The 17,439-nt window shown below is 46.5% G+C and overlaps 1 protein-coding gene across 4 annotated transcripts in view; it reads left to right on the top strand.

Moving 5' to 3' along the window:
• The window catches only part of LOC119466368 (forkhead box protein P2-like), a 402,756-nt gene that overhangs the window by 250,115 nt on the left and 135,202 nt on the right, over positions 1–17,439 (top strand). The window contains exon 1 of one of the 4 annotated variants that reach the window (XM_037726876.2): positions 3,231–4,083. The exons of 1 other annotated variant lie outside the window; for it this stretch is intronic. In XM_037726876.2, coding sequence (XP_037582804.1) covers positions 3,832–4,083 — 252 coding nt within the window. In that variant the 5' untranslated portion in view covers positions 3,231–3,831. Of the gene's footprint in view, positions 1–3,230; positions 4,084–17,439 lie in introns of those variants that run through there. 2 more of the 4 variants (XM_037726874.2, XM_037726875.2) reach the window with 2 other exon arrangements.

The following is a 17,439-nucleotide window of genomic DNA, read 5'->3' as shown; positions in this document are numbered from 1 at the left end:
TCTTTTCTTTCCTAGTAGCTACTTGTTTTGTGTAATCAAAGCGCAGCTTGCTAGTTATTCGGTAGTTCTGTCGTACAGCTTACTATATAGTTATGCCGTCGTACAGCATAAGCCTCTCACCCCTTTCCCCCACCCCCCTCGATCGACGCAATTGTGTGGGGATTGTCTCGTACTTGTGTTGGATTTCTATTCCAAGTACTATAGCACGCGGTTAATGTCGCAAAATGGAATCCCGGAGGCTTTACGGATTCTTGCGTCACCTGTCGGCGAATAAGTTGATCATGTATTTCTCGAGCGCCGTGGTTTCGGCGTGCTACATCTACGTTCACAGCTTTCCTTTGTAGCATCACACCGGCGCGAGCGCGTCTGCCATCTCTTAATAAGTGTGTTTCCTTACTCGCTCGAAACACGGCACTCTTGCAAGCGAGTCGGGCGCACTTCTTTCGGACGCGGCAATTCAAGCTGTCTGCGCTGACGCATCACGTTTCGTACTCTACGAAGTGACGCTTGCGAAGGTGGAGTCGTCGCTGTCGCGTCAGTACTGGCGTCAATGCGTGCCTTCTGAACTTTGGCGCCACGCGCTTACTTTTCGCACTAATGGCGCTAGACTTCGTGCCGAGTCGCCAGGCGTTTTTCTCGGTGATGTCTTTGTGGCTGCGTATATAACTGCATGTGCGATAGATTTCCCGTGCGCGTCCGTCACGATGGTAACAGTTATATATATAATCTGAAGGGGATCACAAGAATGTTCGATATAGAGGTAATTCTATATATCAAATAACAATTTAATACAAACATTTTCAAGGGCATTTTACAGCGCTATTCGTCATATGTGGGTTCGATATACCCGGGTTCGACTGTATATATATATATATATATATATATATATATATATATATATATATATATATATATATATATATATATATATACGTGTGTGTGTGTGTGTGTGTGTGTGTGTGTGTGTGTGTGTGTGTGTGTGTGTGTGTGTGTGTGTGTGTGTGTGTGTGTGTGTGTGTGTGTGTGTGTGTGTGTGTGTGTGTGTGTGTGTGTGTGTGTGTGTTAGGCTACAATTTTGGGATAGCCGGTCCTTCAGTAGCCAAACGTTTCACTGTCGCAGTTAATAAAGAAGAAACAAAGGCTGACATCTTTGCGTGAACACTCTTTCGTTACAATTGCGAGGGAATGGGCATAATTAATCGAAAGTTACGTTAATGTAAAATAACAGACGACGTAAGGTACGAGTGCTTAAGTGAGAGATAAAATTTCGCAAACGCCAAGTCAAGATTGCATTACACTGAGTGAATCAGTTGCCTTTCTTTCTTCTGCTAATACGGGCTGAACAAAAGAGAGAAGGGTACTTATTATGAGAGAAAAACTGAGAGGGTCTTCCTGAACTATGCTGTGTTCTAGCCTGCTTCTTAGCGTTGTGGTAGGGTAACAAAAGGAGATGGAGAATGTGAAAATGATGATGATCATGTTCACATAAAGAGAAGAAGCATAAAAAATAGAATCAAAGAGAAAAAAAATGAGCTAGACTAACATGTTCGACAAGGTGGTGATTCTTTAGTACGAACTCTTCATCCGATGTTGGGGAAATATGGGATGGGCTAAAAGAAAATAATTTTCAATTCAATTCAATTAAACTCAATGCTTTATTGTGTTTCTGATCAAAGGAAAGAGTAGCCACAAGAAGCTACTACGATGAGTAGATTGACAGAGGTGGATTCCCCCTCAACATGACAGCAACGGACAGTTGGCAGATCTAAAAGTGCGGTAATACACAGGATAAAGACGTAACATATGTGGTTTGAAATTTCTAGAACACAGGAAGTGAACAGGCAACCTCTATGCCTAACAAGCCGTTAGAGCAAAGTGGAATAGGTTCTACACAAATAACGCGACAATGCAGTATGTGAAAATATGAAACGAATGAAGGGTAAAATATTACTCCATAGCTCGACAAAACCGAAGAAAAATAGAAAGACTTGTCAGAAGAACATGGCACGCAGTTCTTGCAATGATATGACAGGTATGTTGTCCATAGTAGAACTCAATTTTCTGCGCAAAGAGGAGGCCGAGGTCGCGACACCCTTCGTCTCCTCTCTAAGACATTGTCGTAGGATTGTCGGTGCAGCTGTTGTGAGGTTTATGATGGAATCAGCACGATTTCCTAGCTAAATGCTTAAATCCTTATCTCATTATTAATTTTATCTATTCAAAATTTCTCTTTAGAGTTTCTTTTTCGATTCGACTAGTTACATTCCTAACTCACCCGATTCTTAGCCAACCCCCCTCTCCCCCCCCCCCCCCCCTCACCATAGTAGGCTATGAGTCACACAGTAAAGGAAACCAACTAACCAACCAACCGTTCGGAGGGTCTATCAAGGTCACTTGTTGAGCCGACTGTTTAGGATTGATAAGGACAAAGGGGTAGCTTCCCGGATAGTTTACTTGCTATGGTTGGCTGCGGCTTCCCGGATTGGCTCCGACGGGGCCCACATCCACTCTTGATTGGTTCGGAAGACGCAAGCGCAGCGGCGTTCGATAGCGGTTGAAAATGTCCAAAACAGCGCCCGATCAAGGGGTTCGAATCAAGCGAACATCGTCGACCACTGACCGCGACGGATTTGTCGAAACGCATATAAACGCACCGCACCTGTAAAGTTAATAACAGACAAAAAAAAATAACTGACTAATGGAGAACGTTCTGTCATCACGCGATCATTTCTGGAAATAAAAAAAATGAGGACTTGGTTCGCTCCTACGTAATCATTTATTTATCTTCCCTCTTCGCCTCTCCGAATATGGGGCGGGCATGCATTGCTAATTCCGTATCTCGATGTGGTCAGCCGGCGATTCTGTGTTGGAGATTGATATGTATACACGTGTCAAAAAGGGAGGCGGCTCCCGTGCATCAAAAATAAGAATGCGAGAGAGCGATAGAAAGGGGATGGTAGTGAGGGCAAGTCAGACATAGAGGAGCAACAACAAAATAAATCTACCGCGTGACTACAGAGGGGCGAGAAGAAGAAGACACAGAGCGCTTCATCATTGTCAGCTCTCTCTCATCGCTTGCCATTATTTAGGCCAGGCCGCGCGAAAAGGCAGCGTGCACAGTCTTGCTTGCTCTTTTTCTTTTCTTTTCGTTTGTTTCTTTTCTTTCAACAGCGCATTGTTGCGGAAGGGGGAGGAGGAGGGTGAGGAGGAGGAGGCGCCACAAGCGGGCTCGCATTTTGCGGAGGCTCTCCAACACTGTCGTTGCTTGAGCAGCGGGCGAGAGATAACGCGAGCCAGAGAAGCGAGAGCGCGCGCGTGCGGTGGATGCGCTGCGTTGCGAGAGAGGAACCAAGTGATAAGATAAGGAAGGTCAAGCTTCATTAGTTTATTTATTTTTTTTTTTTTACGTTATACGTTTCTCTCTGTCTCCACCGTTCTTTCGTCAAGAGGAAGCTACGGGAGAAGAAGAAGGCGAAGAAAGGAAGAGACAAGGGTCGCCCGTTGCCATCGCGCCTGATACCAGCTCGTGCGCCACGTGATTACGCAATCTTTATCCGCTCCCTTTCTGTGAGATATCAAACGCTCACTCTCCCCCTGTCCGCACCTGACTGGCTTGCGCTTCTGTTAAGTTTCAACTCGGCGAGAAGAAGGAAAGAAGAAAAGAAAAAGCGGTAGCCTGCTGTATCATTTTTCTCCGGGACTTTTGGCAGCTCTGTGTGAAACCGTCGTTCGGCATTTCGCTTCTCTTCGCGGCAACCTCCTCCTCCTCCTCTCCCGAACGCATCCGATATCGCCCTGCCGTGTAATCGAGTGATGAAGCTCGAGTGAACGATGCACGGCGCCGGTATCGAAGAGTTTGTTGGACCGTCCACGAGCCCGAACGCCGGGTACCACTGCCGCCGCTTCGCGCCGGTCCCCTGGATTTTGATGTGCGCCGGCGGTGGAGAGAGTTGCGGCAGTGCGGCGACGTCCTTGCACGGGGTGCACTCCGAGTGCAACACTGGGGTGTCGGCGGTGCAGGAGCAGCCGCTACCGCCGCCGCCGCCACTGCCTCTGCACGCTGGCGTAATGAAGTGGGTCAAAGTGAGTGTTGTTCACGACGTGCCCACTGAAGTGCACGCTTTTTTTCTTTCTCTCTCTTTCTTCGTTTTAGCAGTTTTCCATCTTTTCGGCAGCGACTCGATGAACACGTGGGTTCTAGCAGGATGTATCGGAAGGAATCGTTGACTTTTCGGCGCGCCCGACGCGAACAGCCGATGTAATCGCTGCGCAGGGAGTGATATAATGAAAAATGTTTTAAGCGTGACCCTAAGAGTTACAAAGAGGAAGGCAACAGCATACCTTTTATATTCGGTTGCTTTCTTCGATTGTTTGTTCTCCTCACCTAAGAACTTACGTGCACATCGTATCAAATGTCTCATCGCGCCCGTTACATTGCTCATCGTTTAAACTGCACTGACGCTAAGTGCTCGTCAATAATTGTGTGTATGTTCTAATTTGCTCATTTCTTTGTGTCAATTCCGTATATTCATTAGATGTTCAAATGTCGCAGAAAAGCTGGTTATGAAAATTGCTAACGCTCGCAATATTATCACCTCAATAAATAAATAAATAAATAAATAAATAAATAAATAAATAAATAAATAAATAAATAAATAAATAAATAAATAAATAAATAAATAAATACAACGGCATGCATTAGGGATCAGACGCAAGTAGACTACATTTGACCTGCAGTGATTAAAAGGAACAACTGGAGTTATAAGCAGGCTGTGTAAAGCTTGCAAAATATAACCCGTGGTCTGTTAGATTACACATTAGAGGCCAAAAGGAATGGAAACAGCTATGCTTGCAGACAGTTAAGTGAAGTATACCGTGTGGCTCAGTTGAACGAAAAAAAAATCGAAGACACGGTGCAAGTTACCATTATAAGACCTACGGTGTTCGGTAGTTCATAGATCTGACGACCACGCACCATAAGCTTTAAAATTATACCTTGCACCGTGTTTTCCTAATTTATTTCTCGTTGGAACAGCTCGGCTAACGTTACCTGTGACACACTATAGAGTCTCTATCTTACGTAGCACTACTGTACAGGCATGACTTCTGCAGCGGCTTCACTATAAGAAGAACGGGAGACGGTCGACAGCTCCTGACTGCTTTATCGTATTGCCTATAGTGTACGTCCGTATGAAGGAATAAATGGGCTTGTGACATCGACTAGACGAAACCGAGAGTTTCGTGTAACACCTTTTCCGGCGGAAACAAGAAAGAAAGAACATATTTAGGCGTTGCCTTGCCAAGCTCGGGTTCGAAATTCAAAGAGACATGGATTTGTGTTTAGGAGTCCGACCACTGCAAAGTTTATCGCTTAAAGCCACCAAATGTAGTAAAGGTATGCAACACATCGCATGAGAACATTCACTCATTGTTGATGATCGCTGATAATACTCAAAATTACTAGACCACTCCGGAGACGCCATTAACCTCCGGTAGATATATGCTCGCGCCCGCTAAGGATCCAAGGGTGCTGTTGATAAGTGATCTTCAGAGAACAGAAACTGTAGCGTACTATCGCAAAGCTAATCCCGTAATACGTATGTAGAGCACTGCACGTATGGATTAGCTAGCTAGCCTCCGAAACATACGGCACAGCACATAGCGCGTCGTTCCACACCTGAGATCTCGGAGGACCACGCATATACTTGTCGGTTGAATTGTGCCGCTATCGTTGGGTGTCTCGGCCATGCTGTACTTGAGACGGGCCAGCATAAATGCACTCGGGTTTCACTGTGCACTGTAGTTGTTTTGTGTGCGCACTGTGGTCTACAAGGGAGGGACGTCTAAATTTACTGTGCTTAAGAAGGTTTAGCTCGGGGCCAACTGTGATATCCCTATTCAAAAAAACAAAAAACAAAAAAAACACATGTGGAACAGGAATTTTCTCATTAGACGACCTCCAGATGGAGTCGAATGAAGTTTGCTGCATTCAATAGATAACGGTTAATTCTACCTACTGCATGTAGGAAGCAGAATCTTTATTCAGGACCTCGTGGCTTGTTACAAAAATGGCCGAGATTCAAATAGTTCTTTAAAAAATAAACCACAATGTTTACAAAATTCGTACATCTCAAGCAGACGGATATGATGTTGGAGTCAACGGCTTACGTCAGAGTTTTTACGTTGTTTGAGAGTGATTTGCAAGGAACCTACTCACAAATAAGTGGCACATTTCAGAGTTCTGTATACATTATTTTTGTCCGCTTTGGAATTATCAGTGGACGCAGTGTACAAATTTCTTTTACGTTACTTGTTGAGCTACAGAGTTGTAAAGCCAAAGGCTTCAACGTTGTTTCTTTTTTTTTTTGCGACTTTCAACTATTTTTGTAAGATAATTGATGAACTTAATGAAAACTGCTACGTACAGTCGGTAGACATTAACTTCTTTTTTTTTTATCTTCAAAGCGACAAACCTCCTCAAAATTGATTCAGTAGACGTTGAGAAAATGTATTTCCCTGTCCCTGTGAAGCTAGGAATTACTGAAATAAAGTTTTATTTTAAAGGGCCCCTCACCAGGCCACATAGCAAATATTAGTTATGCGCTGTAAGTCGTTACGTGTCCTCTAAGGAGTGTTCTACCGCAAGAATTTTTCAAATTAGTTCGTTAGTAGCAGAGAGCGTCCCCGCCAACATGGTCACTCTCTCCACTTTCCCCGTCTCGCCTCCGCAAGCGAAATTCCTTCCCTGCGTTCTCCCATACTGGAGGATCGCGTGGCGAATACGTCACGGGCCCCGCCTTCCTCTTCCTTTTTTTTCTCTCTCTCTCGCGTTTTTGCTGAGTGGCGCACTTCCGGTGACGGTCTCGCGCGCGAGCTGTAGCGGTTGTCTTGTTTCACGCAGCGGACGATTTTACGCGCTCTGCACGAGAACACCTGGTTAGAGGTATAAGTCAGTGGCAGGCGCGCGACAGGACGAAAGAGCACGATCGCGGCGTTAGAACACGGCAGAAAATTACATAGTTTCGTTCTCTGCGCGCAAGCTTGAGAACGAGCAGACAAAACGGAAGTACATCTCTCTTGATACGATACGAAGTAAAATAAGAACCCGCAGGCATTAGGTTTGTATATTTTAATAATTATCTAAACTTTATCTGGTCTATTGAAGCAACGTTCAGAACAAACAAATAACTGATGTTGCCTTAAATAATTCTCGTAGTCACGTGTCACTGCGAGTGACGTCACAGCACTGCCATGTACGTAGGCGCACTTGTAAAAATGCGTCGACTCTCCAGCTGGGAGCGCGGCGCCCGCGAAGAGAAGGGGAAAAATGGCGATTGGTTTGAAATTTAAGCACTTTCCGCGGCGCGTAGGGATGTAATACTCAGCAGACACGATTGTTAGCGCACATTGTGTGCACTGCGCTTGTCAGCTCAAAATGGCCAGACCTGGTGAGGGGCCCCTTAGAGGGATTCTAAAGCACCCGTCGGGCTTGGTGAAAAAAAAACACAATCTGCGGATAGCAAGCGCTGCTGTGAACGTCTCAGCCAAATTTTGCAGTCGTGCGTGGCTCGTGGTGCTCACAAGCGGAGCGCGAAGTCACCTTTTTCTCAAACGCTCTCTTTTCAACAGAAGCCTGCTTCTCACTATTACCTGGACGCTTTATTTCGTAATATAGCAGATTCCCATACGCGGCTGCTATTGGCCATATAGCTGGCATCAATCAAGGAGGGTGTTTGGATCGGTGCGCTTCTTCCTACTGTTGACGTGTGTATTTATTGACGCTGTTTTTGGTAAACAGGCTGAAGTAAGCGAAAATATGCTTTTGAATTTCGATTGTAATTACGCACTTCCGGAAGAAGCCGACTATCGTCTGCTCACGCTCGGCTGCAGGCGCCCGCGTAGGCACTAAGCTTGGTCCACCCTGCTTATCGGTGTCGTAGCCGTGTGGTCTTGCTAATTTCGACTAGTTTTGAACAGTCAACTAACCTCGAACCACGCGAAGCTTAACGTCAGACCACACCCACGCTTGCCAGCGCGCGCTCCCTCGTGGCCATTCCTGGTTAGACGCCTTGGCAGACTTCGCTTCGTATTGAACTATTGATAGCGCTTCCAAAATGCGCAAGGTTGGATGTGGCTACTATTCGTCGGTCAAGCTGGTGCAGGCCAAAGCCGGTCCGCACCACGCAGCACAGCCGGACTGTAGCGTATTAGCGCGAGCGCGCACTCAAGCCCTGTCGTGCGCAAACGTTGCGCATGCGCAATAAAGTTGTATGTAGCTTCGGTCTGGATTAAACCTAGCGTAGATACCGCGGCCGCCACGAGGTGCCGCGACGGACCCGCTAGCTGAGCACACTGCGGCTCTCTGAGGACAACCGCGTTAACTTGGCGCGTCGTAAGCGCCAAAATCGGAGGTATAGGGGCATCTACGGGAACGTCCAAAATCAGGTTTGAACTGCGCACCACGGTGACGTTCTGTAGGCGGAGCGTCGAGGGCACGCCCCGCCGTAGTGCAAGTCATTTTGAACACGGAGCGGAAGCAGCGCTTAGGGCATGTTTGATTGACAATAACATCGGCTTCTGCTGAACGCATTCAAGTACTTTTTCGCGGCAAGGTATTTCTGAAACAGTCTATTTTAACTTCAAATGCATTCCTTGACTTTGATAAACGGTGGTTCAGGGCCTCTTCATAAATGTACAACGATTTTTCATTCGTTTTGATAGCGTTCAGCTAAGATAGAGGCTTTTGAAGGCACTGAAGGCCCTTTGGTGCTTTCTGGGAACGTCTGGTTTGTACGAGCGCCTTTGACTCTGTAGTACTGTCCGTGCACGTCTCTATACCTCTCGCTCTCCCTTCTTCCTCTTCCCCTTCCGCCAGCCTAGGGTAGCCAACCGGACTCTTGACTGGTTAACATGCCTGCCTTCCTTATATCCCTCTCTCTGTCTGGCCAAGCCTACTCTCCCAAGAATCGAAACGAAAGTAATTGAATCCAGTGCCTCCCTATGTCCTCACGTTAAGATGAGATATCCTTTTTTAGCCGCTCTGATAGCAAAGAATAATAATAAGTTAATAACTATCCAGACGTCTGCTCCAGCTTCAAAAGTATCCACGCCGTCGAGGAAGTTATTATTCACGGCAAATGTCGCAACGCGCTGCTTGTCAGTCAAAACCGTATCAAATAATAATTAAACGGACCCTGGGAAACCAGCAAGGAAACATTATAAGATGGTATATCCTATAACCGGGGGCAGATAACCACTAGAAGGCAGAGTAGGATATAGTGGCCCCTGGGCCAAGAATAAAGCAAGAAATGCATCCGACTGCGCAATTTTCCAAGTGCACTCTTTTCTTCTTGGCATTTGTTTCTCGCCACTTATGGTCTCCTGTTACACGTGTCTCCCATCCCTCCTGCAGCCGTGACTTTTTAACAACCTGTTACAGAACCTGTCTTCGCTTAGCGTCCTGTCGCGAGATATAGTCATCAGAAGTATATATTTAGGCACGTTCGGCGTATGCGTTTCATTCAGGCCACGTCCAAGCTCCGAATGCTTGTAAGAGGCACGGTTCTCGAAGAGCAATAAATTTCTAGTTTAGCAGCGACGGAATTGCCCGAGCGTCGCTGGTTAAGATATCTGAAGCACTGCGCTCTTGGAGAGCTAGTTGTACGTTAGAAGAACAAGAAGAAGGAAATAACAGAAAGGTTCATCCTTTTGTCTTTAGTCAAGACATGATTTGGTCAACTGTACTGCTTGGTAGCCAATTATTTCGTTCGCTCGGAGAAATAAGGGAAGAAAGAAAAGTTTATGCTGCCTTTATATGTATTTTTCAATTGGACGACGAGTTCCGCAGTTGCCGGTTAGGGAAAGGCTCGCCATTACGACCGGTTTTGAAATGCGGAGTAAACTTAACTTGCGCGGCTGGGGTTATGAGTGCGCCTTCTTTTTATGATTGAATCTGTGCCACGTGCCGTTCTTATTTTATTTGTCTTATATTACTCCTTCGCCGCGTGCATTACACGGCAGCAGCCCCTGCCACGTCAGCCTGGCGTAGTAAAGTTGTGCTCTTCACTCTGCATCGGTTGAAACTCCAGACGGCGCGTTGCATTTTTGCCTAGTTATATGCGGCCTTCGGCAATTCTGCGCCGCCATGTCCCGCAGCGATACATTTCGCTCGATTCCATTTCACGCTTTCCTTCTACGCTGGATCACGAGTTCCCTTCAGACGAGGGGCGCGCCGCTCAAGCCAATCACTATAGGGGGCGCGCACTGACGTCATCGACGCCGCCATTTTGTTGTATAGCCAGCACACTAAATGTTGCGCTTTACCTCGATCCGCGTATTCTCTAGCGGCACAGTGGAAGCTGTGAATAGTATAATAAGATGGCGTCGGTGACGTCAGATGAGCACTCCCTTTATAGGCTTCCGCGGCTGCCACTTGTCTTCATGCAGGACGTCGGCACGCGCAGTCGATCGATTCAGCGTGCACGTAGCAAATCTAATGCGTGATGGCCCGGTGGTAACATTGATTGATTGATTGATTGATTGATTGATTGATTGATTGATTGATTGATTGATTGATTTCAACACAGTACTGGAGGGCTAATTCCGATAGTTTTAACTCCATAAGCTCCTTTGATTTCCACTCAAAGGCCGATGCACGAGCATTTCTTGCATTTCGCCTTCCCGATGAAAATGCTACTGCCGTCACAACCGGGAATCGAACGCCCGACCTCGTGCTCAGTAGCAAAACACGATTGCGGCTGAACAACCTTGGCAGGTTGCGATCCCACAAGACACGCTTTCACCGAGCGAGTTTCAGGCTTTCTTCATACTTTAGCACTAGCGTGTTTTCCACAGCTGATGCTGAACCAGAGCGCTTTATTTGGCCGTACGACCACCATATTTAGTCAAAGCCGTAACCGGAAGAGGTCCCTGACCCGAATGGGGTGTCCTCGACAATGTTGGACGAATATATTTTTTCAGGCAGCTGAATTTCTACAAATCCAGGATTGGAACGCATCTTTTCGAAGTTACGTTAATATGCTCGTTCGCATACTGTGCGGCCAAGATCCGTAGAAATTAAGCCTACTCCGCAGAAGCCGCGCTGCGTGAGCGTTTGTTCTTTTTCTTTTTTTTTAGGTCAATAATGCCCGTAGGGCGCATACGTTTAGGCCACGGACGTGAGCATGCTCTGATAAAACGGCTACATCCGACACTGAGCGCACGCAAACAACGCAGTTGTCGGGTACAGCAGATAGGCTCAATCAATATGAAATAGTAAATATCGCAGTCGTGCGAGAAACCGCGGTAGAGGCCGGGTCGTGTTAATTTCTTTTTTCTTCCCCCCCCCCCCCCTTTTTTTTTTTTTTTTTTTTTGCCCGTTCAGGCATCTTGACGTGTTCTAGTTATCGCGCATGGCCTTTCTGGGAAAACGCTGAATCTCAATACTGAAAGGTGACAGGTCATCTTCGCTGTTTTCTCAGAGAAAGCTAATTCTCTCTCTTTCTCTTCCGAACGTCTTGATTAAAGGAGCTCTCACATGAAATTTGCGACTTTTCAATTTTTTGCGTCAAGAGCTTGAACCTCGAATCCCGCAGAAAATTCTCTGGCAAGCCTCACCGCACCCTAAAAATTTACCGTAATATCTTTTCTACGAACCAGTTTCGTGTCCCCGAGGAATTGTATCTGTCCTGACGTCATGACGCAGAAGGAGGTCACGTGGGAGCAGGACGTCATGACTTTCGGGCCCTTGCCCCGGCTCTCTCTGTGGTCAGTTTTGCTGCCGCGTAGGACCGTGCAATGAATAGCAGCATAGCAGGTGCGATAACCGGAGCGAATGCGAAAACGTCACGATTGTCTGCTCCCACGTGACCACCTTCCACGTCGTGACGTCACGACCACACGAACCTCCTGGGGAAACTAAACCGAAACAGGTTCATAGAAAGCTATTATAGTAAATTATTTATTGCACTCGAGGCTTGCCAGTATCTTTTCCATGGTTTAGACGAACAAGATGTTCATTTAACGCAAAAAAAAAGCTTGAAAATGAAATTTAAGTACTCCTCTGGCTGGTCCGTCGGACCTCGTCATTTTGTAGGCGGAAACCACGTGACCGTGCGCTACTGCGTGACTCATAGGTTATCGCCAAAAAAGCGAGGGGCAGAAAATAAAAGTGCAGCGGTTAGGTGACGGCAGTTTTCCATACGAAGGCGCCGTCGAGCATAATTGCGACAGGCGTCAGCGTTAGCAGTCGCGATGTTTCGTGCCGCCTAACTTGTTACTTTTACTCGTTTATTTCTTTGAAACGTTTGCTTACAGCTGTACTTGTTTACGAAGAGAGGTAACGCAACCAAACACACGCGGGTCGACATTTGTCACATTCGCTCTCCGATCTGCGCACAGCAGAAAAATAAAGTGACAGAGCATGTCGTTTCGGTGGACTCGCGACATCTCGTGCGGTGTCTCTCTCTCTCTCTTTCTCTCTCTCTCTCTCTCTCTTTACTTCTGTTTCAATCCTGTCCTTTGATTACGCTATTTACAGCGTTCCTCCGACATGGAGGTATTGCAAACTGCATTCGACGTCGATGCGAGAGCGGCGATTAAAGTTAAAACAAATGTGCTAACCGAAGCGAAGCTTTTAAGTTATGCAGAAACATTTAAGTTCGTACAGAAACATTTGTTTCACTTGAACGCGAACCAAGCTTCGAACGGCGTACACAGCGTCCCCTCCGTTCTTCGAGCGACGTATTTGTTTGTTCTCGCAGAAGCGACGACTGCTCGGCGAACACTCGAGCAGCGGAGGGCCAGTGCGCATGCGCCGAGGCATTTACTAACTGTTACTATGTCGCAAACGAGATACTATAGCTCCTCTCTTCCGCAAACTACATAGTTGGTCCCGCGCTTTAACTATTCAGTCCTGAGGCGAAATGGATGACACTGCACTGAGAGATGTTTAGTTATATGTCGCCGCCTGCGCGTCGCCGCTGCTTGCTCTAAAAAAAAGTAAAAAAAAAAGAAATGTTGTGAAAAAAGCACAGTAGCCTGGCAATGACGGATCCACAGTGTGACAGCGCAAAGGAAGCGCTAATGCCAGTGTGCTAGGCATTTTTAACCGCGTAGCAACTACATACGTTGCGAGGACGTACAAAACAATTAAGGAAAATATTCTGGTTTGAAGTTCGCATCGATGGTCTCACTGCATGGATTGAATTTAAGCTATTTCGCCCGTTTTTTTTTTTTTTGTCGCTTTGTTTTTCAATCTCTTTGCATTGCTAAAGTTTCAGCGTGCATAAACCGTCCTACAGTACGAAGCAGTATCAAAAATTGATGGTCAGCTTTCTAAAAAAAACAAAAAAGTCGAAGCCTCATCATTTTGTCCCCGCTTCTATAACTAAAAAAAAAAAAAACTGCGTGCGAAATCGTGAGTCATTATTTTCCGGAATCAACTACCGCGAAATAAATTACTGAGTATAACGAAGTTCTTCTTTTTTTCTTTTTTGTAAAGTGACGTTGCTTTCTCAACCTGTCAGACAAGCGCGTTCGATGGTGACGTAACGTCACAGTGCGGATGTATCACGAAGAGCGCGAAAAACTGACAGGTGAGACGGGCGGAATGCAAGCTGATTGACCGATGGGGAAGCGACGCCATTAGACACCGTGGTGACGACCTCTAGAATAATTTTGACGGCCTGCGGCTGCGAAGCGAATCGAATTAAAGGAACAGCGGCATGTCCACATTCTGTTCAAACGGAGTGCAGAAAGCTAGGACCGAGAATCGAACCCTGGACATCATGGTCGACTTCATTGCTGGCGCGATGTGTGTAGTATTTTCATTATAATAAGTACGTGTGTCGAACGCCTGCACACAGGTACTAGGCAAAGAAATTATTATAAGGAACAGTACCAAATAATAAGAGAAAGAGGCGGAGAGTGAAAAGGAAAGGATCGTTTTGTTAAGTGACGGGAGGTTTTATGTGACCGTAGGGATTTTTCAGTGTCCGTCAGGTCATTCACTCGATGCCTTGTAACTCTTCGTTCCCAGCCACTCCTGAGCATTGACGAGTTCGTGCACGCTATTCTGCGAGAGACGTAAATATACAACAATAATTTCACTGTAGGCGAACATATATCTCATCACAGCTGCTTCAACCTTCGCGTGTTCCAAGAATGCAGAACAAACGGAAACATGGACACGTTAGTGCATCTTTATACTCGAGTCTGCGTCAGCCAATCAGTAACAAGAACCCGCTGCGTATTTCAGAAAGAGAGTCAAATTTCCATCCGAAAGGCGAAGCATTGCTGGCGATAGCAAAAAAAATATTAGATAACTACACGAAATAAGGTGCGTAGTTTTATCGGGCGTTTAAGTTGCCAGTAGACATGCGCTCCCTAATTAAATCAAACAAGTATGGTTTCACGCGTGTCCAAGCAAACGAATACAGATATCGCTCGGTTACTGCGAGCACTCGCTGTCACAACGCCGGCGCGATGAAGAGTGCCGGCAGCAGGGAGCGAGCGCTCCTCGATTCAACGCGTCTCCGAAACTTGAGATTACGGGACATCTAAAACTTGGCGCTCGGGAACACAGCGAGCACGAAGCCAACAGCCATCTCGGCTCGCCTCTCTTTGCACCCGCTGCATATTACCTCCAAGATAGGGCGCGCGAGCCGCGCGGACAGCCTGCGCTGCCACGGCCGAGCTGGCGGAGCAGACGCGGCGCTGCGCGCGCAGTAACACGGCGCGCGTCAAGTCACCTCAAGCCGCAATCAAGCCGCTCGGCCCAGCCTCGCGCGCTTTTCCTCGCGCCCACCGCATCCGGCCAACATAATATCAGAAACTGTTCTAGGTGGTGTTGATGCGGATCCTATCACGCTTGGACATTATACTGAACATCACGGCGACGGCGAAAACTCGCCTAGAGTGTCCGTCTCACTGGTATCGCAATAAAAGGAGGACGGCTCGACCATTGTGAGCCGCTGATCCTCCCGTGAACTTCGTTTAGCAGGCGTCGAATAAAGGGACCAATGGAAGAACGCTGCTTCTCGGTTCTCTCTGTTCTGGTTGGTTGACGCATCACATAGCTTTCGCAGCTGCGAGCAGGGTGAGTGAGATTGAATATTAACAACGCTTTCTAGCAACTAATATATCACAACAACAACAAGAAAAATCAGCTATATTTCCGCAAAATCTGCAAGGCGCAAAACGACGCATTCCAGAAGCTTCTGTGCAAACAACACTTGCGTTTCTCGGGAAAGTGGACGCGTTTTTTTGTTTTTTTTTAATCATGGCGTACGTCATTTTAACCAAAGGCTGAAAATGGGGGAGGGAGGGGGGGGGGAGTGTTGGATTGCTAGTATGGAAATGAAAATGGCTCTACATTGCTCTTATTGCTTTCTATTGCTCTTTTTTTCGTTTTTTGATGTTTTTTCGAATACATAGTCTGCTGTATGCACGCAGATTCAGCACCTGTACTTATTCTGTGTTCGAGAATGCGCATAGAAAGATATTCGCCGACAGGTTGTAGCTAAAGGTATTGGAGTCCTTTCGGTGGGGTAAGCAACATGGTATCCTGTAATAAAATTACTAGACGGAATTCTGGGCCTGCGTTCGTTCAGGTAGAGTGGAAATTATGGTTAGTACCGTGGATGTCTATGACCTTCGTGCTTGTAGCTTCAGATATTCTTGCGGGTTTATTTACTTCGCTTTATCAGCCGTTATCTGCGTGCAACGCTGAAGCAATCCTGTATTTATAAACGCAGATGACATGAATGCTTTGCGCACGAGCAGACACATTGCTAAGTGTTGATCTTATGGCGCCATGGTTTGCGGGAAATGAGCAATATGCAAAGGCACTAGGACCGTTTCAGGACAGGCGAGATTTAGACAGACTGATATACTAACCACGAATCCCGTGCTAGCTGAACCGCCACGCATGCAGGTCTGTAGACACTAGCGAATGAGTTCCCTGCAGTAATTTTTTTTTTGCAGGAAACTGCATGCTAAGCAAAGCTCTTCCATCAGTATCAGGTGAAAAAGTCCCCAGTATAGGCACCGTTCTTAAGAATCCGGACAAGGTGATTGAGGGCGAAAAGTGCGAGGTGGTTTGCAGATTGTCGCGTCACCTATGGGCAACTAAACTAACTATACAGCGTCATTTTCAAAGCACCGCTGCAATGCTCACTCTTAAAAAAAAGTTTGCACCCTTTAGGGGCTTAGACGACGATTACAGGTGTGTGACAAGATAAGCCCCCAAAGGGTGAAAGCTTTCTTTAAGAGTGCGCGTTGCAGTGGTGCTTTGAAAGTGACGCTGTATTGTTCCATATATACGTATAGTTGTATAGTTGTATCTTGCTCGCATTTCCTTTCTTTAACGCTGCGCACCCGGTACTTCCAAGTCACGAATGGCGTGCGCGTTATCCGAGCGACTTAGTATTCTCAAGAAAGGAAACACAAGTGACGCGGATGACAGTTATCGTTGTGGGACAAGATAAGCCCCAAAGGATGCAAACTTTTTTTAAGAGTGTAAAAAAAATATATTAACCGTATTAATCGAACACCACCTTTAATACAAAGTAATTTTGTTTCCCGATTAAAAATTGCGTGAGCCGTACGCTTCAACGCGTACGGCTCACGCGAAACGGTTTGCAGCTGTTTTCCGAAAGTGTTGAAGAAAGATAAGGGGATCTACACCTCGCTGAATTTGGTAATACGTATGACCGAGGTTACAGACCCTCGAGCGCTTGCCATATCCTGCAAAGTTCGAGTCCTTGACGTCCAGAAACCGACATTTTATTGTATACCGCAGATGCTTTATGTATAAGAGGGTACTCGAGTCGATGGAATGGGAACGCGCGAGCTTGATTTGCATGAAGGTAACGCGTGATTCTCTCTAGGCAAAAGTGCAGGTAGGCTCTTCCCCCCGCCGCTTTCGCGTACGCGTTTTACGCCTTCTCAGAGAATGCTAGCTCGCTGCTCGTTGAAATGGCAGACGCATCATATGTGGATCGCGCAGCTGCGCGGAGACAAACACCCTCACGCGTTTTTGTCCTTGTTGCGACGGCGGCCTTGACTATCTTCGGATTGTGCTACACCGGTTGGATTGTTAAGTATATAAAGGTTCTCAGTTTATGTCCACATTCGTCGCGGGCTCAGAAAATAACGCTGGCATCGCTGCAGTTTATGAAGTCGGCTGGCCTTAGTGTAGGCTGGATGCTCTCTCCTGCCTCAACGCACCGCGAGTGTTCTATCTATCTATCTATCTATCTATCTATCTATCTATCTATCTATCTATCTATCTATCTATCTATCTATCTATCTATCTATCTATCTATCTATCTAACGAATCGACGCACCAAATGCAGGTGGGTTGTCTCAATATTGTCGACCCGAACCGACACGCTACCGCTTGCGTCGAGCCGACGCGACACATTCATGATGGTTTTA

The sequence above is a fragment of the Dermacentor silvarum genome, chromosome 10 (assembly GCF_013339745.2).
Source record: "Dermacentor silvarum isolate Dsil-2018 chromosome 10, BIME_Dsil_1.4, whole genome shotgun sequence".
Classification (NCBI taxonomy): domain Eukaryota; kingdom Metazoa; phylum Arthropoda; class Arachnida; order Ixodida; family Ixodidae; genus Dermacentor; species Dermacentor silvarum.
The sequence above is the reverse complement of the archived record's forward strand: the minus strand, read 5'-3'. Positions and strand labels throughout refer to the sequence as shown.